This window comes from Papio anubis, chromosome 15 (genome assembly GCF_008728515.1).
Source record: "Papio anubis isolate 15944 chromosome 15, Panubis1.0, whole genome shotgun sequence".
Classification (NCBI taxonomy): Eukaryota; Metazoa; Chordata; class Mammalia; order Primates; family Cercopithecidae; genus Papio; species Papio anubis.
The window spans coordinates 9,860,985-9,885,482 of NC_044990.1; the positions used below are offsets into that span (position 1 = coordinate 9,860,985).

Consider the following 24,498-nt stretch of genomic DNA (forward strand, 5'->3'; position numbering starts at 1 on the left):
CCCGGAGCCTCTGGGGTCGTGGCCGTGGGCCGGCAGGGGCGAGGCGGGCGTCCGGAGGGCGGATAAAAGGGGCCGAGCCGCGCCGGGGCGGCTTTCTCCGCGCGGTGCCTGCAGGGCTCCCAGCGAGTGGCAGCTTGGCAGGGGCCGTCCGGGCGGTCGGATTGGCACCTGAGCGGCCACCGCGTCCCAGCCAGGCGGGCAGAGCGACCCCCTCCGCACCCCGCGCGCGGCTGGCGCAGGCAGGGCGCCCTGCCCCTCCTGGGGACCATCAGGTGCTGGCTGGGGAAAGCAGGGACGGGACGGAAGCAGGCGGTGTGAGGACCGACGACGCGGGCATGGCGGGGGCGGCCTGCGAGCCGGTGGCCAGGCCGAGCCTGACCTCCATCTCGTCTGGGGAGCTGCGCAGCCTGTGGACCTGCGACTGCGAGCTGGCCCTGCTGCCGCTGGCACAGCTGCTGCGCCTGCAACCGGGTGCCTTCCAGCTGCGCGGCGACCAGCTAGTGGTGGCCGGGCCCGGGGAGCCGGCAGCGGCGCGGGGGGGCTTCAACGTCTTCGGCGACGGCCTCGTGCGCCTCGACGGGCAGCTCTACCGCCTCAGCAGCTACATTAAGAGGTGGGTGGCCTCGCCGCGCGCCCCAGCCCGTCACCTGGTACCCGCAGAAGCCTCCACCTGGCTGCGGTCTCTGGGAGCCTGGGCTCTCCTCGCCGCCTGCGTCCCCGCGTGGCCCACTACTCCCTGTGCTTCTAGACTTTCCTTCTGCTTCCATCACCGGGAGCCTGCACGCTCACCCTGGTTCTTCTGCTTCTTGCACTGATATTTTGCAGCTGCTGCTTGAAGCCGCTCAGAAGGGCATCAGGCCCCGGGCGCGAGGGGGAGGGCAGGGGCCCCAAGTTAGAGCTCATGACTGGCGGATGCTTCTCCCATTCTGGCTCCTTAACTGCGTCAGATGAGCTCAAATTGGGGGCACACCCTTTAGGGGCTGTCTGCAGCGCTGCGAGACTCACATCCTGGCTTTGGAGCATGGGTGGCGGTGGGGACAGGGAGCATGCACCATTCTGAGCACGGCCAGCCCTCTCCGGTGAAGAGACCGAGTGGAGAAGCATGCAAAAGCTCAAAGTTTCCCATCCCATCTCTGGTCTCCCTTCGTGTTTCAAACATAAACAAAGAAACCGAACTGAGAAGGGAACAAAGGCCCTGGAAGTCCAGACTGGGGCCATGTGGGCTGTGGAAGGCACAGATAAGTTCTGGGGAAGTAAGTGTGAAACCTACCGGCCGTAAATGGAAGGGGGCCCCCAGGATGCTTGACTGTTGTGGCCAAAGTGCCCCCAAGCTCTTCCTGGCAGACATGAAGCTGGCAGGATGTGGCCCAGCCATGTGAAGCAGGCTTTGGTGCCACGGGGTAAAGGAGGGCACTTCAGGCCTGATTCCACATGGCCTCAGGCCTCCAGAGGTCACCCTTGGCAAGGGCCTGGAGTGCAAAGCCCTGTTATATTTGTGCCAAGAGCGCCGAGTGCCTGAAGAGGCAAGCATGGTCTAGAGTTTGACTCAGAAATGAATAAGATAGCCAGCTTTTGAGACACAGTGCCTTTGCTACTGGGAAAGACAGCGTGCTGTGGCACCCTGTGGGTAGCAGGGAGCCAAGAGAGGCAAGCAAACAAAATGAGATATTGAACGTGCAGTCTCCAAAACTTCTGGGGAAAAAACCTTGCTTTTCCAGACAAAGATAGTGAGGGCTCTGAATGCCTGAAGAACCATTTCCCAGCAAGAATTTCTCCCTCTCTTAGTGAAACGAAAATTCCAATCCCAAACCATAAGCGGAGGACTGTGGGAGGAACTGAGTCAGAAATCAGATGTGCGCAGATTTACAAAGAAGATACCCATTGTATTTGAGAACAGGGTATGAAAAATAAAAATGTCCAGAATTAACTGAAGCCATAGGTTAGTCTTTTGACAGAACCAGTTCTCCTAATTGTAGCAAACAGTGCTGCAGAATCTGAAATGATTTTGAAGTCTGTCATCTAACTTTTGCTTTGAACACCTCCTACACAAAGAAAATTAAACAGCGGTGATTCCGTGACAGCTTTGAATCTAGAATAAACAACTGGGCCACAATGACCAGGTAACACAGACCAGGGTGCAAATACAAACCAACAAATAATAGGCTATCATTATATAAGCAATACTGTGAGGGCTTTTGTACCTGGGAAATAGTAAGGAGCCTCCAAAAATAATTTAGGTGATGGAAGGAGCTATCTATTGTCCTCAGGCAGGGAAGGAAGCTTTTATAACTGAGTGTGCAGTCCTGAAGGATGGCCAGGAGGGTATCTGGTCTAAATGGAGACAGCCTTCTAGGCAGAGGGAGAGGACTGGGTTGTGGGCAGCAGTGAGAGGTTCTGCCCTTGTGAATCAGGAGGTGGGAGGCACGCTGAAGCCAGAACTCAGATATCTAAAGTTTCACTCCTCTGAGCTGCCAAATTTGCCCAGTTGTCTTGGCTTTAGGGATAGCATACAACCTCCCTCCCTCCCTCCCTCCCTTCCTTCCCTCCTTCTTTTTGAAAAATAAGCTCTGGCCAGTTTTATTAAAGATTTGCATGATTTTCTTTCACCAGTCTGTTCTGGCATGCTTCTAAAGATCTCAGGGCTAGGTGCAGTGCCTCATGCCTGTAATCCCAGCACTTTGGGAGGCTGAGGCAGGCGAATTGCTTGAGTCCAGGACTTCGAGGCCAGCTTGGGCAACATAGTGAGACCTCCTCTCTACAAAAATTAGCTGGGCGTGGTGACATGCACCTGTGGTCCCAGCTGCTTAGGAGGCTGAGGTGGGAGGAGGATGGCTTGAATCTTGGAGGTGGAGATTGCAGTGAGCCAAGAGGGTACCACTGCACTCCAGCCTAGGCAACAGAGTGAGACCTTGTCTCAAAAAAAAAAAAAAAAAAAAAAAAAATCTCAGAATGCCCTGGATCAGTGACACCAGGGTGCCCTTCCTATGGTATTTTCCACCTGTTGTGCCCAATTGAATGTTACGACCGCTGGAGTGGTAGATGGCAGCTTTGAGAGCATGTGGCTTAGTGCTGAGTTTCAGATTTCCTCGAGGCCAGGCAGTTGGTGGGGATGACCAGTTTCACTTTGCCTTGTCTGTCATCTTCAGAGCTGGCTTGCCCCAGCTTGTATTTTCCACCCTTCTTAATGGGTTGGAGCCTAGAGTGGATGGACTCCAGTGACTTTTCATCTTCTTTGTGGCCAACATATTCTGGCCTTGGGTGTGGGATGGCCTCTAAGCAAAGGCAGCCACCAAGATGGCCAGGGATCCCAAAAGGCAGAATGATTCCTGATCATTTTGGACCATAGAACTTTTGAGAACTGTATGTAGATTCCCCAGAAATGTAGATAGATACCCAATTATTGGTGACCATCCAGGATGTTCATGAGATACTTGGACCCAGGTTAAGAGTCCTTGCTCTATTAATTAATTAGTTCTTTTTAACTCAACAAATATTTTCAGCATACGGGATAAGCCTCTGGTGTAATTAGAATTTCTTTCTGGGACCTCCTATGTGTGTGCTGTGGCTTTCATGAGGCCCTTTTCCAAGCAATCCCGAAAGGCTAAGAGCCACCAACCTTGACTTTCAGATGATTCACTTGCTAAGAGAGCAAGAGGATGATTTTAGCAGCACCACTTAGGTTCATTTTCTAATACTTGAACATTTTTATAAGTACATACCTACTAAGTAAACTAAGGAAATCTAGCATAGTGGGAAGGTTTAGTGATGGCCACCAGCCCTAAAGCTCCTTCCAGAACCTACTTGAAAATATTTGTCCTACTTTGTAGGATTTACGGCAAGATCTTTATTTTTATTTTTTTCTTTCAAGATCAGGGTTTTCACCCATGTTGTAAACACAATGTGCTCAGGACACAAGATGTGGGTAATGGTCATTCAGGGAGCTATTCATTCAATACTTAAAAGTCAAAATTACCATTAACTGTGACACACACGTGTGCACACACATACACACACACCTTTTCTTTCTATAAAGCAGCCTCTTGGTGAAGTATAATGGCAAACGTTTGGCAAAGAAGACCTGGAGTCCCTTCTTTTTGATGCTCCCCTAGCATGAAAGAAGCTGCTTGGGGAATAAAAATAAATACAATAGTAATGGTGGCTACTAACATTTACTTGAGTGGTGCAAAGTATTTCTCAGCTATTATCTCATAACAGTTTACAAAGTTCACACTATTGCTCCTTTTTACAGATGTAAGCATTAGGACTCAGAGCTTAAGTCATTTACCTAGGTAAGATGCTGCTAAGTGGGAGGACCAGCAGAACCAGGAGAACCTATGCTTTCAGCAAATTACTTCGAACCTGAAATAATCTTGCTTTATCACTCATTTCCTGAATCTACAAATAAATAACTGGAATTATGTCAGCTAGTGCATATCTTGTACAATCAGCCTACAAAAGGAAGTAAGTGCAGTGATTTTAAAGAAGCCACTAAAAGCAGAGCTGTGACCTGCTCCTGGGTGGGTGACAATCATGCTTACTCAGGGCAGAGAATGCAGGTGAGGTGGAGCGGCACTCATGGGGTTAAAATGAGGACAGGCAGGCTGGAACACACTTGGAAGTTTACTGGGGGAAGCCTCACCTCCATCCCGCAGTGGGAAGTGCTGGGCTCTGTCTGCCAGCTCAGGTCCAGTTCTCAGAAGAGAGTTCAACTTGAGGCTGGGAGGTTGGAAAATGTGGTCTTAGATGTAGCAACCTGCTTAGGACAGCAGCCCCTTAGCAGGACACATAGTGATGTTGGTGGAATAGTAACCATGCATGCATTGAGCTGTGAGATTTTTAGGAGAGTCAGTGTAGAGGAAGGGCTCTGCTCTTCACTAGCTGAATGACCTTGGGAAATTTACTTCCTGTCCATGGGACTCCATTTCCTCAACTATAAAGTGGTAATAGTGGTAACACTGAAGCAGCACCAGAAGCCAAGAGCTTTACACACATTATTTAATCTCTTAGCCATTCATGGGTTATCTTTTGTTAGCCAGATTCTATAGGTGAGGAAAATGAATGTCCGCAAGGTTAAAACACTAGCTGAGGTCACAGAGACAAAAATCACACTCAGATCTGATGACTCCACAGCGATGTGCCTCCTGGTCTTCTCTCCTTCCTGCCTTCTTCAGAGCCAGGCTCTGGACTTGCAGCCACACGTGGGTCTCCTTTCTATTCTCAGCTCCCCTGGTCCTTGCCACCTACCTGCCTGCCTGCCTGCGTGCAGCCGTCCTGTAGTCCCCATGGATGGGCTAGACTGTGACTCTTCCTGGGGTGCCCCCTGCCCCTGCTCTTGTCCAACCTTTGTGGGTTGTTTGGCTTGACAGGACAATCTCTCCTACTACCCATCTCACCCCAATACATGGCTCTAACCCCCCGCCCCTCCTGACTTGCTCCCTTTGGCTTAACAGACAAGGAGAGAACCCAGTGGAGCCTGGACACGTGAATACAGAGAACTATGCATTTCTTTGGCATTAGTATGTTTGAATGATTTACCAGTTTGCAAGCCGGTGAATAGAAGGGACCATGTCTTAGACCAGTGCTTCTCAAACTTTAAATAAGCATGCAAGTCTCCTGGAAACCTTGTTAAAACACAGATTCTGATTGATTCTGGGGGGAGCCCCAGATTCTTCATCATGCCAGGTGATTCCAGTGCTGTTAGTCCAAGGATCACACTTTGAGCAAGAAGGTTATACATTCATAATTTCATACCAAAATCGTGTGTTTTCTCATCTGTCTCCCTAGGAGATTGTATGCTTCTTAGAAGCTAGGCTATTCCCTTTCTCATCTCTGTGTCCCCAGTGCCCAGCACACAGTAGGTACTCAGTAATCATTCCTTGCATGCATAAATGAATGAATCATCCTCTGCCCTGGTCAGAGTTTCACACCCACTAAGTGTCAACAATTCCTTAAGGAATGAATGCATGAACATGTGAACTTGAATCATGTCTGTGTGAGCCACAGACATTAGAGTGAGAAGTCTAAAAATTTTGCTTTGTTTCACTAGAACTAAGGCAGAAGGCAGAGGGAAGAAGGGAAAAGAGATTAGGGCGAGACTCTGTGTAAGGAGATGAAGCTAACACTGGAAAGTCATGGCAGGGGCATCCTGCTTCCCCCAAGAGTAAAACGGCTCTGCATGTTTTTGCTTAGTGTCACAGCAAAGAATTATGAAGGTGACAAGCAGTTCCTGGGCCTCCTACACAGACTATTGCAGTGTGTGTTCCTCTTTGTCTCTGCTCAACTGTCCATATATATTTTTAATGAACACACACACACACACACACACACACACACACACACACACACTCCACCCTTTGATGGAGTTCATGGAGGATTTGAATTCCTATCTGTCATTGAGCAGAAATTGTTAGAGCCAAGGGAAATTTGGGGCAGCTTTGAAAGGTGGGTGTCTTAGAGGTGGGCCATCTTTCAGTGACTCCTGATTTGCTAGAAGCAAAACACAATGCTCTTTTTTTGCTCCTCCTTTTCAGATGTTGCTGTCATTAAGTTGTTCCCTTTAGCCTCCTAAACTGAAAAAATGAGGAAAGAAATTGGAACAAGGAAAGAGCAACTCTTGCTCATTTATCAGATGCTGAAATTTTCCTAATTTCCTGGGAACTTAAATGAACACAGCCCTGGTTGGGAGTCAGAAGTTTACAGAACTTCATCCTATGGGTCTGCCAAGTTGGCCAGGATTAGAGACACTCATGATGTTTATTAAGCATCTACTATGGGTTCAAATTCATATGTCTACATTGCATGTACTGCATTTACTCCTCATGAGGGAAAAAATACTGTTATGCCCTTTCCACAGATGAGTGAACAGGTGCAGAAGGTTAAAGAAGCCCCTCAAGGTCACAGTGAGTTGTGGCTCTGAAATTGAATTCACATAGCCAGCAAATTAGGACATGAATTCAATCTTATTTTGAAATACTGTGCTTCCCATTACATTGTCCTGCTGGGGGTTTTTTTGTTTGTTTTTGGTTGGTTGGTTGCTTTGGGTTGTTTGTTTGTTTGTTGAGATAGGGTCTTGCTCTGTCGCCCAGGCTGGAGTGCAGTGGTGCAGTCATAGCTCACTGCAGCCTGGAATTCCTGGACTCCAGCAATCCTCCCGCCTCAGCCTCCTGAGTTGCTAGGAGTATAGGCATGCACCACCACACCTGGCTAATTTTAAAAACTTGTTGTAGAGGCAAGGTTTTCCTAGGCTGGTCTGGAACTCTGTTGCCCAGGCTGGTCTATAACTCCTTGCCTCAAGCAGTCCTCTGTCTTGACCTCCCAAAGTGCTGGGATTACAGACGTGAGCAACCACGCCCGGACTTGTCCTGCCTTTTAATCTTTGGATTGAAGCCAAGCTTAGAAACTTTCACCCCAGAAGCATTTTGGGGCCAGGATAAAGCAATGAAGAAATGAGAGTTTAAGAACCTATCTTAAAGTGTTTGCTTTTCATTCCTAATGATAATTTCAGCAACCATGACAAATATTCAATATGTAGAAGCAATATTTGCATTAGTAATTCTGAAATATCTATGATTAAAGGCACAGTGTGATGGCTCATGCCATCCCAGCACTTTGGGAGGCTGAGGCAGGCAGATCATTTGAGGTCAGGAGTTCAAGAGCAGCCTGGCCAATGTGGTGAAACCCTGTCTCTATTAAAAATACAAAAATTAGCTGGGCATGGTGGTGTGCACCTGTAATCCCAGCTACTTGGGAGGCTGAGGCAGGAGAATTGCTTGAACCTGGGAGACAGAGGTTTCAGTGAGCCAAGATTGTGCCAGCGCACTCCAGCCTGGACGACAGAGTGAGATTCCATCTCAAAAAACAAATAAACAAACAACACACAAACAAACAAAGATCGAATATCTAGTCCCTAATATAATCTAGTAAGAATAGTCTTAAACTAAAACCAGTGATTACATGTCAGAAACTTAAATATCTGTGCCCCTTAACAACTAAATTCTCTGGTCTTATTGTATTTTAGTGAATGCTCACATTTATTTATTTCAATGGAATTTCAAGGTGTTTAAAAATTGGACCATAACCGGGAGGCTGGGGATGGATGAATTAATGAGGTATTCCTTATCTGTGGTCTGGTTAGAGATAAGGAGCTTATTAAGTAGGGATCTTGCTACAATCTCTTGTCTGTCGGTTCTGGCATCAGAGATCTTCTATAAGCAGTGTTTTCACACATCTGTAGTACAGTGATAACTGGCATGCGCTGTGATGAGGTTTACAGCCTGTTAAGGAGCTGAAATTCAAGTACCCCTGAATCATCAAAGGCAGATTAAATAATGTTGCATGTAGTTTTATTATCCAAGGTGTTTTATGAAATTCAGGCTCGAAAATGGATAGCTCATGTGTAGGTCACAGATTACACTCAACACGTGGCTATCCAGCAGGTTTCCTTCTGTGACCATGCCAAATACCAGTAGCATTCGAAAAACCTTCCACAAAATTCCAGGGAAAACTGATTAGTCTCTGAACCAGAGATCATTTGTAAATTGAGATTTTTATCTGTGGAACCACTGACCCATCAGCTATCAATCAATTTTGTATGCAGAGGGAACTATTGTACTGGCATTTGTGTCATCAGAAAAGGCATCAAAACTGCAGATTTTCTGGATGCATTGTACACAAATGCCATGCGCTTTCCATTAAAAATGACAATTGGACTCCAGATATTGAGAGAATAGAGGAATCACCCTGAGGAATATACTAAAGGAGCTGAAATGACCATGACTGAACTCCATGTAAACAGGGTGGTAGGAGAAAGGGGAACCTGCCTCGAGTGGGTCACAGGTGGAGCCTGCCCCTGCCCCTGCATCACCCAGCTATCTTTTTATGTTTATGTAAACCAGACTTGCCCTTTTCTTCCTCTTTTGCTGCAGGGGCTTTCTTTCTCTTTTCTCCACCTATAACCTCACCCCACCGTGTAACCACAGACTTCACCTTCTCTTCACCCACTTCCCAAGCCACTCTTGCCTGCCTGCCTAATGATAACTTCAGCAACTATGATAAATATTCAATATGTAGAAGCAATATTTGCATTAGTAATTCTGAAATATCTATATTTGTGCCGGGCGTTTGGCAGCTGAATAGATGGATGGCAAGAGGGATGGGCGAGCACAGGGGCACCCTGCACTGCCTCCTTCCACTGCCCCCTTCCTGGGCTCTGAGCCCCTCCAGCATGATAAGGCAATGAGACACATGTAAATGCTCACCTGGTGTCCGGCTCATCAGCGGGATTCAGTGAAGCTGCTGAGTGAATGAATGAATGAGCCCAGCAAATGGTGGTTTTCTTTTTCCCGCCTTCTCCTTTGCTTTCTTTCTCTAGTAACTTTTGGCAGTTGGTCAACTGGGATAAAAAGGGCAGGAAAATTCTCTCCCAGCTGATGTGCAACACCAGCACCACTCCCCTCAGTCTGCTGAGGTTCCCCCATCTCACCCCCTTTCTCCTGGTCTGCCCCGGTGAGGATGAGGGCAGGGGAGGGGTGAAGGAAGAACCATACCAACGCCCTGTATGGGCCTGCATTCTCTTACCTGGCCATCTATTCCCTTGTAACACCCCAGCTCCCCCTCCCAGCGCCCCTCCTCCATTCCCATCATCCTCTCCCCTCCCAGCGCCCCTCCTCCATTCCCATCATCCTCTCCTCTACTCCTGCCATCCTCACCCGCTCTGTGAGCGTCAACTTCCACACCGGTCTTTTTCTTCTCTGGAACACTGCAGCCCCATGTTCCCTCCCCACCCCAGGAACAGCCCCAAAGCAGCCACCACTACAGATGTGGCAGGAGGTGGAGACTGCTTTAAAATCTTGCTGAAATAGAAGGCAGGAAGCATTTTAGAGGCTCCATCAGGGGTCAGGTTTTAAATGCTCTCAAAATCAGGTCTGACAATCCCAGCAGAAAGATAATGACATAGATTTCTAAGAAACCAAGCTGGGAGACAGCTGAGTGGAAGCTGTGTTTTCCTGCCTCAGGGTAGATATTCTCTCGCATGCTCTTGACACATGCCCTGGTCACTGTCTTGTGTGCTGGCCCCTCCAAGGGGCGTTGGGAAGTGGACGCAGGGGAGGGATGCTGAGAGTACTGTGGCCACCACTCCCTGCAGCGGCTGTTTTCTCGCCAAGGCTGTGATTTTCATGTCAGGCACTGGAAAGACAACCAGCCAGAAAGAATTGCTTGGAGCTGTCTCTGCTGATGGCTAGATATAAGAAACAAACATGCTGTGGTGTAGCAAAAGGCAGCCCGCGTGCTCAGCTCAGCCAGCCATTCGCTCCGTGCAGATGCTCGCAGCTGTGTCAATGGGGAACCAGCTCCGTGTTTCAGAGAGACTTCGGCAGACGCATCCTTCAGCCCGCTGGGGGCCATTCAGCTTGCCTACATCCACATGGCATCTGAGTTTGGGTTTAGTTAGAAAATCAGCCAGCTTCTTGAAGGAAGCTAATCTGCACCTGGACCTTTTTATCAACAATGCAGATAGGGACATAGCTAGGCTGCTTGGAAGATGTGAAGGGCAGGGGAGAAAGCTAACATGCTGGATGACAGAATCAGGATTCAGAAAGATCTTCCTAAATGAGAATAATGAATGAAAACCAAAAAGGCTAAATTTAACAAGGATGTAGTGAAAAGTCCAACATCAGTGGTTTTCGTTTTTTAATTACACAAGCTCAGCATAGGGAGGATGTGAATTAGTAATAGTTCATATGAATATTGGTTGATTCCGTAATCTATGGAGGGGGCTGCTTTATCTTGGGATTAGTAAGGGAAGTGGGGAGAAGGAAAGGAAAATTCTAGGCCCACAAGTTAGACAGGATGACTCCCCTGGAGAAAATTCAGCTAATTCTACTTAAGTCGAATTCATTCTCAATTCAGAGGGACTTAGAGCTCTTATTGCTTCAAATGAACCCTTTTAGCCCAAATGACAGATGATACTGATGATCATCTGGTACAGTCTGAGAGCCAAGCATCGATGCCAGGACACCCCCAGGACCATGGCTGTGGGATGCACACTGATCCTTCAGCCAGTCAGCCATGACCAGAAAGATTCACTTATATAGTGACCTCTGTAAGGACACATTTCAAGGAACTTCCCTCCAAGGTCTGTGGCTGTGGCAGATACCTGCCCAGTACATCCCCTTCCTAACTTAGATGAAACGGTATGTTACATTTGCAATGATCTCTGCTTTTCCATAGGTATGTGGAACTGACCAACTACTGTGATTATAAAGACTACAGGGAAACGATACTGAGCAAACCAATGTTGTTCTTTATTAATGTACAGACCAAAAAAGACACCTCAAAAGGTAAGTATCTATTTTAGTCCATTCTTACACTACTGTAAAGAAATACCTAAAACTGGGTAATTTATAAAGAAAAGAGGTTTAATTGGCTCACGGTTCTGCAGGCTGTATAGGCTTCTGCTTCTGGAGACGCCTCAGGAAACTTACAATCATGTTGGAAGGTGAAGGGAAAGCAGGCACGTCTTACATGGAGCAAGAGGAAGAGAGCAGAAGGGCAGGTGTTGCACACTCTTAAATAACCAGATCTAGCAAAAACTCACCCACTATCATGAGAACAGCAAGGGGGAAATTTGCCCCCATGATCCAGTCACCTCTCACTAGGCCCCTCCTCCAACACTGGGAATTACAATTTGATGTGAGATTTGGGCAGGGACACAAATCCAAACCATATCAGTATCTAAATAGTTTTGGTTTGGTCCTTGCTGGGACCAAACTGGGCTGGGGTGTGGACTGAGGCATGCTGATGAGCAGGGCAGAAATCAGCTTGTGACGAGGTGGACAGCAAGGAGCCTGGTGTGTGAGGCCACCTGAAGCACAGGACAGGCCTGCAGAACAAACCTCTCAATGATCCTAGGGCAGAAGCTACCTGTCTGGGTGGTTTCTTTTCTACTTCCTGCCTAGGCGGGAAGTGATCTGACATTCTGAGACTTTGGAGGTTGCAGAAATGACTAGAGTGATGAGGATGATATATAACATGCTCTACCACATATCAAACACTATGTCTAAGAAGTGCTCTAATGTAATGGATCAGCACAATAACTTTGTAGGGCTTATCAACTGAGGGCGTTATGAACATGAACATCATTACTATCAATGATTATTCTGGGATGAAGATATAAACTGACCCGGGCAAACTAGGATGCATAATTACGCCACCTAGGAGGTACTTACACTATTCCCGTTTTATAGATGAGGAAACTAAGAAAATAAATAGCAGTTGTGGATGCTTTTCTGTTTCATGCTATGATGTTGGAATGTCGTGTTTAGACACATCTCTTTATTGTTTCTTCCAGGAAATCAGATTAGATGGTAACAACTATATTAAACCAAATTTCAGTATGAAAATGTCTCCATTTTGCCTTCCTCCTCCTGCTCAGAATGCTATGTGGGGGAAGTCATGGGCATAACGTTCTGTAATAGAAGTAGAATTTCTTAAACTTGCTTCTAACTAACATTCTTAAAATGAGTCCAAGGGACTAAGAAATGATCTACGAATTTCAAATAGATTTTCCCAAACATTCACTCTCATTCAGATTTGTGGAGCTCTCTCTGCTCATTTGACGATAAAAAGTCACGATGCTCTTTCTGCAGGAGAGGCCAGGAACAGAACGCCCAGTAGCAAGAAATGCTCATTAGAACATCTGAAGCCCACGTGTTCCTTGGCTTGATTATAACCAGAAAGTCAGATAGTTCTTTACGAATGTAATTCACAGCTGTATCAAGTACACCTCCTGCATCCATCACTCAGGAGGAATCTAAAAAAGGAGTAAGAGCCCTCTTCATTTTAACATTTTAATGAAAGTATAGGTAGTGGTAGAGGAGGAATTTGTAGGTAGCCTACAAAATGTATGAAGTTGTCGAACAACTATTATGGAAGGAGGCATGTGTCTGAGGCATGCTAAATGTAATGAATCGCCACAGCAGGAATTCAGAAACCCAGTACTAGTTAATTGTGATAAAAGCCGTAAAATGAAGAGGCTCCGTGACACAAAGCTTAAGATGATCAATTTTAAATTGCAAAATTGTGATTAAGGCAATATGTCCAGTCTTGCTGTTATTTTAAACTGCACTTTTGTGCAAATCAGAAAAAGCTACCATTTCCTCAAGATGATTACTAATGCTTCCCACACGTTTGTCATAATATACAAATAATGTCTTTAAATGTGAATGACAGCCTCTAGAGTTAGGCAGTGTACAACCTCCCCCATCAGTACAACTGTGGAGTGTGGTGGCCATGAGTATATAATGAACCCAGAGGTGTTGGTTTGGTTTACGTGAGATTTAATTCAAGGTATCAAGCAGTTTGCTTACTTTGTTTATCTATTGTGTTAAAGAGGATATAAGGCAGCTTATATCTAAAGTGCCCAAAAAATAATTTGGGAGAAAGTAAAACATGGGTAAGAAAAACAAGATAAATAAGGTTAGTTTAAGATGCCTTCCTGGAGGACGTAAACACTTGCTGTTGGTGGACCAAAGGTTTGTCTCTGAGATCTCTCAAAGCCAGTATAAAACATTGAGTTCTAAAACTCACACAGTGGCTGGTCCCTGGCTGTTAAATGGAGGAGAACACAGATATCTATGTGTCTCCTTAGACCAAGCACTGAGTAATGAAGGCCACGGAGCTTGATGCTGGGGACTGGAAAAGTTAAGAGGTCGCTGGTTACTAATATTTAATATTTTATATTTCCTAATGAGGAAACAACCTTCTTTTGGCTTAAATCATGTAGAATTGGACAAGAGGGGTTACCAAACCAAACTAATCAATCAATAACAAAAAAATCTGTCTGGCCGGACAGACACATGGTATTATTTAAACAATGAGACGGAGATGTTTCCCACTTGGGATTGTGTTAGAGGTAGCGGCAGGGAGAAGAATCCACCTCCAGTTGTCTTGGTCCATAGAACCCTAGACTAGCCATTTGTCAGAAGCGTGTCTGGTCCCTGGAGAGAATGGGGAGAGCAGGGCATGGGGTGGGGGTAGGGGTAGAGGTGGAAAGCATGGAGCAGCCCCATTTCCTGACCTTTGCAAATTTTCTTTTTCAAAGAAGAAAGTTTCTGTAAGAGCCAAGTTGTGATTTGAATACCTAGCAAGTCATGGTGACTCATGCCTATAATCCCAGCACTTTGGGAGGCCATGGCTGGCAGATTGCGTGAGTTCAGGAGTTCAAGACCAGCCTGGGCAACATGATGAAACCCTGTCTCTACAAAAAAATACAAAAATTAGCCAGGCGTGGTGTGAATGCCTGCGGTCCCAGCAACTCGGAAGGCTGAGGCAGGAGGATCACTTGAGCCCAGGAGGTTGAGGCTGCAGTGAGCCGTGATTGCATCACTGTACTCCAGCCTGGGTGACAGAGACTCTGTCTGAAAAAAAAAAAAAAAAAAAAAAAAAGAAGAAGAAGAAAAAATCCAGCACGGCAGGAACATGAAAACCGGCTATCTCGATCTTTCACTTTCCTTCCCCACACTGGATACATGCTGTGGAGGCACACTTCTCATCTGTGATAATTATAGAGTGGAATTTTTGATTTCTGAGACTCCAGTGACAAACCGCAGCCTTGAGGGAGCTGATTGTGTAGCCTGCCTTGATAGCGGCCCAGAACCTCCTTCAAATCTGCAAAATTCTCAGAAACACTTCTAGAAATCTGGCGAGGCTTTGTAGTAAGGATGTGAGGGAGCAGAGAGGAAGGTTATAAATGAATAAAATCTCCAAAGGAGGCGGGAAACACTGCTATAGCAAATTCTAAGAAGCATGCTTATGTCACATGGACATACTTGTTTCTGAATTCTGCTTGCTAATTTCTAGAAAGGACATACGCGTTTCTTGTGAACACAAGGCACCCCAAGATAAGAAGACAGATAGAGCAAGGGATGGACATGGTCATCTCCTCAGTGATTGGAGAAAGTTACCGGCTTCAGGTAAGCCTAGCCTGTCTGAATCCAGGAATGTCAACTACTTGGAAGGAGCTCATGCATTTCATGCAGGAACTGAGGCCCTATTGCCCTGGCTTAGGCCAAGAGAATGGCCCTTAGAAAACAAAGTGCATCCGGACACTTCGTTCTCGAAGGTAGCGTTATTGCTACCAATGAAGTGAGTTTAGTTCTTAGCGACCTATTAGAAATGGGGTAAAAATACATGTAATTTTGGCCAAGCAGTTCAGAATTTTTAGATGGAATACGATGCAAATGCAAAGTTTTGTTAGAAAAAATAAAGACAACAGTTTAAAAATATCTGTGAGAGTGAAAGGGAAATAAAAGGTATGATGTTTGGATATTTGGGAGGTTGTTAGTTCTACAATATCAACAGGACACTTATGTCCAGGAAGTCAATGCAATGTTCCTCTCTCTTTCAGTTTGATTTTCAAGAGGCAGTGAAGAATTTCTTCCCCCCGGGAAATGAAGTGGTTAATGGAGAAAACTTAAGCTTTGCATATGAATTCAAAGCTGACGCATTATTTGATTTCTTCTATTGGTTTGGGCTCAGTAATTCCATTGTAAAAGTAAATGGAAAAGTTCTGAATTTGTCAAGTACAAGTCCAGAAAAGAAGGAGACGATTAAGTTATTTCTGGAAAAAATGAGTGAGCCTTTAATCCGAAGGAGCAGTTTCTCTGACCGAAAGTTCAGTGTAACTTCCAGAGGTATGTTAACAATTCCCAAGGACATGTGGAAAGTAGTTAAATAAAAGCGTAGAATAAAATAATGGAAGAGAGTCAATTGATTCAAAAGGCAAGACCTATTAATAAAAGGGAAACAGATCACAAAATTCAGAAAGTAAGAAGTGGGACATGTTTATTACCAAAAACAAATGTAGTGACTTTTCCTTTCGGGCCCCTTTAAGTTTTCTGACATCAGGATTATATTATGTGGTATAATCCAAAATAACTTTAAAGATTATTATTAATTTAAATGAGTATTAATGATCATTTAAATATTATTGGCAATTATTTAAATATTAAGAAAGAACACTGCCTTCCAATTGTTCACATTCTGTTGTACAGAATGGTGAGTTGGGAGGGGTCTATGTGGTCAAGATATCAATCTTTTTTTTTTGAAACAGAGTTTCACTCTTGTTGCCCAGGCTGGAATTCAGTGGCAAGATCTTGGCTCTCTGCAACCTCCGCCTTCTGGGTTCAAGCTTCAGCTTCTCCTACCTCAGCCTCCCGAGTAGCTGGGATTCCAGGCGCCTGCCACCACGCCTGGCTAATTTTTGTATTTTTAGTAGAGATGGGGTTTCACCATGTTGGCCAGGCTGGTCTGGAACTCCTGACCTTGTGATCTGCCTGCCTCAGCGTCCCAAAGTGCTGGGATTACAGGCATGAGCCACTGTGCCCAGCCAAGATATCAGTCTTTAACTGTATTTGGAAGGGTTCTCCAGATTTGGACAGAGTACAAAAGAATAACTCTTGAGAAGGTTTCATTTAACACACTCTTGATGACATATGGCAAGTTCTTGGTATTGACACCCTTGTGGCTGCAGGTGGCATGAATCACGGCTTGTCTGGATGTGTCTTCTGCAGAGCCCATTCTGTCTGTCTTTTGCTAGCCTGGACTGTAGAGCAACTTCCCTGAGTCAGGACTCTTGCTGCTAATTGCAGAAAACCAGCAGTCTCTGTGAAGTTGTGGTATTCTCAGAGTTCACCTGTAAAATATAGAGTCCTCATTAATTGTATTTACAGCCTGTGTTTTTTGCTTTTTTGTGTGTGTGTTTTTCATTTTTTGAGATGGAGTCTCACTCTGTCACCCAGGTTGGAGTGCAGTGGCGCCATCTCGGCTCACTGCAACCTCTTTTTCCTGGGCATAAGCAATTCTCATGTCTCAGGCTCCCAAGTAGCTGGGACTACAGGTGTGTGCTGCCATACCCAGATAATTTTGTGTTTTTAGTAGAGACGGTTTTTCACCTTTTTGGCCAGGCTGGTCTCGAACTCCTGACCTCAAGTGATCCAACTGCCTCAGCCTCCCAAAGTGCTGGAATTACAGGTATGAGCCACCATGCCTGGCCACAGCTTGTGTTTCTTTCTTCAAATGTTTACAACAAAAATGCTTGCTACTAGCTATTTCTTATCCTAGACGTGGTCTCTCTCTTTCTCTCTTCCTGTCTCCTTCCCTCCTTCCTCCTCTCTCTCTCCATCTCTTTCTCTCTGTGTGTTTTTCTCTCCTGCTCTTTCTCCATCTCTGTCTTCGTTTCAGTCTCCATCTCTTCCATCTCCATTTCTGTCTCTGTCTGTTTCTCTCTCTTTCCCCTCTCTTTCTCTGTCTCTCTGTCTTTCTATTCTTCCCATGTTGTTTCAGCTTTCTCTGCCTGGGAGTTCCTCACAAAGATGCCTTTGTGTTCTGCTCCATTGCAATCATGTGGAGGATGATACTCTGATCCTTTTGGAGGGGATGATTAACTGGCCCTTTTGCTGCAGTGCCATATGTGCCTGGGCCTTTCTCTGACACCCCTCAGTTCACCCAGAATTTTCCGGAATCAGCCCCAGAATTTTCCGGTTTCAACATGGCTCACCCTCTGTCCTGTGGACTGCCTGGAGTGTCCACCCCATCTTTGGGACACTGAGGAACGTTTGAAGTTAGGCAGAGCTTCCTTAAAAGGTTACTCTAAGCCGGCCCCGGGGCCACTTCAACTTGAGAGGAGTGCGGCAGGGACCTTCCTGGAAGCTGTCATCATGCACTGCAGACAGCACAGCCAAGTCACACCTCCTGCTTGTCACACAGTCCAAACCTGGCACCACAACAGGCAGAGCACAGGGCCACCAGGGCGCTAACCTGGCTCCATCCCCTGCAAAAACTGGCCTCTGTCCTCAGTAACTGTTCCCAAAATGTAAGCCTTTGGCCCTCAAGTGTGAACGAGTATATTAAGCTCATTGCAAGTTTACTCCAGCCCACAAGAAAGCAAGTGACAATCTTGTCCTACTAATAAAGAAAAAGCAACACATTTCTGTTTAGCCTTTTGAATTTTTCTGAGGAAGCCAGGATTCTCTATTAATTATTGAAATAGTTATGTTGCATGAATTTGAAAGGCACTGTTGGCTTTTATTTTTTTCTTTCAGTGATAGTAATAATGCAAGCCTTGTTTACTGTTTTTTAGGTTCAATAGATGACGTTTTTAACTGCAATCTGTCACCCAGATCATCTCTGACAGAGCCTCTTTTGGCAGAATTACCATTTCCAAGTGTTCTGGAATCTGAAGAGACACCCAACCAATTTATCTGATTGGACTGAACATTCTAGCAGTTGCTCCTACACTCCAGGCTTGTGCTAGACTATGGGCTTGGGGGAGGGTAGGAGGTGGGAGGCAGGAACTTCCACCTGCGTGTCAATCTCCGGCTCCTCCATGGCTTCTACAGAGGGCTGCTCTCTTCTGCCTCTGTGGATGTGATGCCCTGGCAGGTGATTCTCAGGGCAGCTGATTCCCCTAAAGATTATGATTACCAGGATGGAAAGGCCTTGGTCCCATGGCATTGGGTGGAGCTGGGGATATTCTCTACTTTGAACTCTTCTCCGAAGAGGCAGAAGGGCCACAGAGTTCTGCCACCTTGAGCATTTTTCTCAGTTCCGTGGGAGTTTTCCTAGCAGCCTGTGTGGGAGTGGTCTGCCTGGCTGTTGACCCAACATGCTTCATAAATCAGCATTTGGCCCTCTGCTTGGGGCATCCAACCCCTTGAACTCAGACCTATTGCGCAAGGGGATAAGAGTTCTGTTCTCTTGCCAACCTGGCTGGGCAAAAGCCTGTGCCATCTTTCACCGGAAGGCAAATGTGTTTTTCATCCTGCCATATGACACCTATGAGAAATGTTCACGGTGAGATTCACTGGAGTAGCAGCCAGGTTGCTAGGACAGTAACCCTGCCACACACTGCCTGAAACTGGAACTCCCTTGGCCTCCCTCTTAACTAAGTGACCCATGTAGAATGAAGCCAGGAGATACAGTACCGAACAATGAGAGGGGAAGGGTATTGGACACGGCAGTGTCCTCCTTATTGAAAGCACATTATGTCAGTTGGGAATTTTAAATAAGCTTTTAGCAATCCTAACACTAAAAGCAAAATGGAAGAAAGCTATATCATCACCATAATACATTTTTCATCTCATGGCTACAATGGAATTCTTGAAAAGGAAAAAAATCCTATCTACATATAAAAACCTGCATGAATGAATCACTACATATGCTTATAATGAGGAAGAGTTATGGGTCCTGAGTGTAATTTTTTTATCTTTTCTTAAAAAGTTTCTGTGTTATGCATTTTGATAACACTACTGATGATCCTTCCATTTATTTTTGAAATATTATGTACCGCATTTTCACAATTAAAACTTTTCTTAGCATTCAAACTAGAATTGATTAAATTTATGACTGAGGCTTCATGTGAGCTTTCCATTGTGGTTTGTGGGTGGTGTATTTGCCTTGTAACTTAGTGAATTACAATAAGAATTGTGGGTTCTCATAGCCACTTTCTCAGGAAGAACCTTTTGAAGAACAGGGCTATGAAGTATTTGAAGAAAGGAAATAAAATTCGATACTGATCTTTCAGAAAAGAGAAGGGGAATGCTACTTAGTAACAGAAGAGGTTAAACATTTATTATTACACTCAGTAAAACATGAAGAGTATTAACAGTAAACTAAGTTAACCAGTGCAAACAAACCTTATGTGGATATCAAATACGAAATGCTTCCCAAGGAAACAGAAACTCTATTCACAAAATTGACAAAGAAGATTTTTTTTAAGTAGTAGAATTGAGAAAAACCATCAGTATCACCCCAGGAATGGACTAAAGATCTGGAAGGTTTCTTTCACCATTAAAAACTTCTTTTCAGTCAACTCTGTACCAAATGCATTCACTCATTCAATATTCACTCAGCAAAGTTTTATTGATTGCCTATAAGAAATATACACGGTGCTAGTGTATTTTATTAGTAACTATCACAAAGAAGTTATATTGAGCAATCTTTAAAATTGATGAAAAATCTAGGAGCAGATCTTCCTGGGTAAAAGAGGCCTCACACTGAGTATAAATGTGGCCCAAGCTGATATTTTAACAGTTTAAGGTCAATACAATCTGTAGGACAACAATGACCTAAGCAAGTCATTCATTCATTCAGTTCATCTTCATTCATTCAACACACATGTTTGAGTGCACACACCAGGTAGATGCTGGCATACAAAGGTGCCTAAACATGGCCCTTGCCTTCAAGGAGCTTCCACTCCTGTAAAAGAAGACCCTTATATAAGCTAATAAGACTAATAAAACAAGTGCTCTGAGATAAATTCAAAAAGGAAAACATCTAAGATGCTTATAATCCAGTTCTGGAGATAAAAACCAATTACATGTAATGTAAAACTTAGTTATTTTATTTTATTTTATTTTATTTTTGAGACAGAGTTTCGCTTTTGTTGCCCAGGTTGGAGTGCAGTGGCATGATCTCGGCTCACTGCAATCTCCACCTTCTGGGTTCAAGCAATTCTCCTGCCTCAGCCTCCCAAGAAGCTGGGATTACAGGCGTGTACCATTATGCCCAGCTAATTTTTGTATTTTTAGTAGAAAAGGGGTTTCACCATGTTGGCCAGGCTGGTCTCAAACTCCTGACCTCAGGTGATTCACCTGCCTCGGCCTCCCAAAGTGCTGGGATTGCAGGTGTGAGCCACCATGCCTGGCAAAATTTAGTTTTAAAACAAATATTTAAGGATTGATTGATCCAAGTGATTGATTTACCCAAGCTCTCAGTGATCTTGGAGGCTAGTCACTTATTCCAACAAGAATGCAAGTCCAGAAATGATTTACAGAATGAGGGAGGGTTTTTTTTTGGTTTTTTGTTTTTCTCATTGCCTGATGGTACTAGATTGATTTTTGGCTAAAAGATAACGTTGCTCAACTTGACCGCCTACCTTAACTATCAGCTTGAATGCCGTTTTACTGTTTCAAATATCCAATCTATCCTCAAAGAGCAAAGTTATGCCCCCGTTGAAGAAATTCAAAATAATATGTGTGTCAGTTTTCAAAGGGAGTTTCTAAAGAATTTCAAAAATGCTTCAAGCGATAGCAGCAGTAATATGGTTTGGCTATGTCCCCGCCCAAATCTCATCTTGAATTGTAGTTCCCATAATCCCCACATATCATGGGAGGGACCAGGTGGAGATAGTTGAATCATGAGGGTGGTTCCCTCGTCCTGTTCTCGTGAGTGTGAGTCAGTTCTCATGAGATCTGATGGTTTTATAAGGCGCTTCCCGCTTCACTGGGCGTTCGTTCTCTCTCCTGCTGCCCTGTGAAAGAGGTGCTTTTCTCCATGATTGTAAGTTTCCTGAGACCTCCCCAGCCATGCGGAACTGTGAGTCAATTAAACCTCTTTTCTTTATGAATTACCCAGTCTCGGGTATTTCTTCATAGCAGTGTGAGAACAAACTAATATAAGCAGCATTCAAATAAATGATTACTTTGGAAAAGAGAACATTCATTTGGATGGATAAGTGCTGGTATAACAGATTTAAAATGACCGTTCACTTTTGCTGTTTGCTACTTGCATAAACCTGAGAGAAGAACTAACAATGGAAGGCGTTGATAATTACCCAATGGCCGCCACAGCCTGTGCGTTTCTGAAGTGTTCCAAGAAGAAGCTGGGCGCTGTGGCTCACACCTGTAATCCCAACACTTTGGTAGGCTGAGGTGGGTGGATTGCTTGAGCCCAGAAGTTTGAGATCAGCCTGGGCAAAATGGTGAAACCCCATCTCTACAAAAAATACACACACACACAAAAAAAAAGAGTTCAGAGAAGAATTAGGGAGAGAAGGGCTGGCCGAGGAGGGAGGTCACACATAAAAGGGATTGATGAGGTTTTGATAGAATCAATAGTCTAAACTTGCTGTTATGGTTTTATTTAGATGAAATATAAGTAAATTTGGCAAGTAGCAAGTTAGAAGCAGAGCTTAGAATTTACCCCATTATTTTAGACTATCCTAATAGAAAGTAACTATATAATTGTTTTTTCTGGAATTTCCAATAAGAGGACTGAAATTATTCTTGGGCTACTTACCTACAACCCCTCTTAGTGGCAACTATGACCTAGACGACTCAACAAGATCTGAGTCTGTGATGGCTAATTTTACGTATCAACTTGACTGGGTCACAGTGCCCAGATCTTTGGTCAACAGTCATTCTGAATATTTCTGTGGGGGTGTTTTTGGATGGGGTTAACATTTAGATCATGGATTTTGAATAAAGCAGATTGCCATCTCTGATGTGGGTGGGCCTCATCTAATCAGTCGAAGGATGAACTAGAATAACACATTGGCTTCCCCCAGCAAGAGTGAATTCTGCCAACAGTCAGCCTTCAGACTCAAGCTGCAACATCAACTCTTCCCTGTGTCTCCAGCCTGCTGTCTTACCCCACAGATTTTGGACTTGTCACAACTGTGTGAGACAATTCCTTAAAAGAAATCTCTATTTAAGGATACTCGAATCAAAGCATTGCATACTGCATCATAATAGAAAGTATTTTGTCCCAATATAAGAGCAAAGGCAGAGAAGCTTCACTTTGTATCTTTGTATCCAAAGCAGTTGACGAGGTGGCAGATTGTCTGTGACCTCTTCTGGGCTTTTGGCAGTGGCCACCTGTCAATTCTTTTACCTGTTCTTTATTAGCTTGCTCTTTGAATTTTTGCCTTCAACTCTTTCCTCTCTCCCTCTCATTCGGGAGATGACCTTGCCTCTCGTATGACCTGGAGCAGTGCTTCTCAAACTGGAATGTTCCTAGTAATCCTCTAGATCTTGATAGACTGCAGATCCTGATTTAGCAGCTCTGGGCTGGGCCTGAACGTCTGCGTTTCTAACAAGGTGCTGCTGAGGTTACTGGAGCACAGCAAGGTTCTAGAGCCGTCCATCTCAAACTCTGTGAATCACCTGGGATCTTGTTAGAAATGCAGCAGCTCAGGTTCCGCCTGACTTCCTGAATCTGAATCCCTGTGCTCACACACGCCCAGGGGCAGGTAGGCACACTCAGATTGGGGAGTGGCTCTCCAGCACACCTGTCTTCTCCAGGCCTGGGCCCCATCTGCTCTCTCCTGTAGCTTCAAGCTCTATCTTTCTGCTCCTGACCCTTGGCCTAGGAATTTGGTTACTCCTTCCCTGTTTTAAGTAGTAACTCTCTCTACCAGAGCCCCTCCTCCACCCCTGGTTAAAGGTTTTCTTCTCTGTTACAGTTTAAACTTGAGTGTTCTATATTTGCTGTCTCTTCACCCTTACCACCCATCCCAGTCTTTACTACTTCATATCATGTTCTCTATGTGTGTGTTTGTGAGTGTATGTGTATGCGTGCATGGACATGCACACACAGGTGCATGTGTGCATGCAGAAAGAAACTGATTGTCAAAATTTTTCATTGTTTTTGGAGATGGGGTTTTTCTCTGTCACCCAGGCTGGAGTGCAGTGGCACCACCACAGCTCACTGCAGCCTCAAACTCCTGGGCTTACTCAATCCTCCCACCTCAGCCTCCCAAGTAGCTGGGACGACACATGTGCATCACCGTGACTGGCTAATTTTTTCATTTTTTGTAGAAACAGGGTCTCTCTATGTTGTCCGGGCTAGTCTTGAACTTCTAGGCTCAAAGGATCCTCTTGCCTTGGACTCCCAAAGTATTGGGACTACCAGCCTGAGCCACCACGCCCAGCTGTAATCATTTCAACTGAAAATAACCAATTAACATCTCACCCATTCAATACAACTATTCTCAATTGTTTTGGATCGATTTGAAACTCTGCTAAACACATACCAGTAACCTAAATTAGTAACGTAGATGCTTTAATTTCTGAATGATTCACTTACTCTGGCAGAACGATGTGGAATTTTGCCTGTCCTCCTTCTGGAATGAGAGGCCAGGATTTACTTAAACTTCCAACCTGACCCTTCACTACACTGTTTAACCCAAGCATGCTCAGGTGAAGTCCAAGCTTCTCAGGATGGCCTGCAGGGCATTCCACCCCAGCCAGCTCTCAGTTTCCCCGACACACTTTACAACATGGCAATATTAAACTACTAAAGGTCTTGGGACTACACACACTGTTCCATGCCTCTGGCCCTTGAGCTAGTTTGCGTCACCTCCCCCTGTTCACCTGGCTGACTCCAAGCACCATTGAGGACCCAACTCAGGCACCTCCTCTTCTAGGAAGTTCATTCACTATAATAATCAGGGCATTGCCCCAATGCCATCGTACAGCTCATATTCAGTGCACGGTCAGTATTTGTTGAGGGACAGAAGAAAGCAGGGGAAATAATCATTTAGAGGAGTTGCCTCAGGCAACTAGAATTCAAAGGCAGGAATAGCGCTATACCGCTCGCCATAAAATGGATCCACGCAAAAATACACTTTGAAGCAGAAATGAAAGACTGTAAAAGGAATAAAGATCAGAATAGCAACAAGAGCAATACCTTAGATTTGTGTGATTTTACAATTTATAA

General features: G+C 45.0%; 1 protein-coding gene and 1 long non-coding RNA gene across 2 annotated transcripts in view; one reads left to right on the forward strand and one right to left on the reverse strand.

Moving 5' to 3' along the window:
* On the forward strand, nt 1–19,415 carry MEDAG (mesenteric estrogen dependent adipogenesis). Its single transcript, XM_031655781.1, has 5 exons — nt 1–613; nt 11,230–11,339; nt 14,860–14,972; nt 15,407–15,692; nt 18,140–19,415. Exons 1-5 carry the CDS (start codon nt 336–338, stop codon nt 18,262–18,264), a joined length of 912 nt encoding a protein of 303 aa, XP_031511641.1. The 5' UTR covers nt 1–335; the 3' UTR covers nt 18,265–19,415.
* LOC101015562 overlaps nt 16,321–24,498 on the reverse strand; it is an 11,799-nt gene continuing 3,621 nt past the window's right edge. Inside the window, exon 4 of the long non-coding RNA XR_004178635.1 lies at nt 16,321–16,693. This is a non-coding gene — a long non-coding RNA (uncharacterized LOC101015562). The remainder of the gene's footprint in view (nt 16,694–24,498) is intronic.

Coding starts and splice junctions, on each gene's coding strand:
- MEDAG (XM_031655781.1), top strand. CDS start 336: ATGGCGGGGGCGGCCTGCGAGCCGGTGGCCAGGCCGAGCCTGACCTCC. Junction 614..11,229: donor CTCAGCAGCTACATTAAGAG/GTGGGTGGCCTC, acceptor GCTTTTCCATAG/GTATGTGGAACTGACCAACT. Junction 14,973..15,406: donor GAGAAAGTTACCGGCTTCAG/GTAAGCCTAGCC, acceptor TCTCTCTTTCAG/TTTGATTTTCAAGAGGCAGT.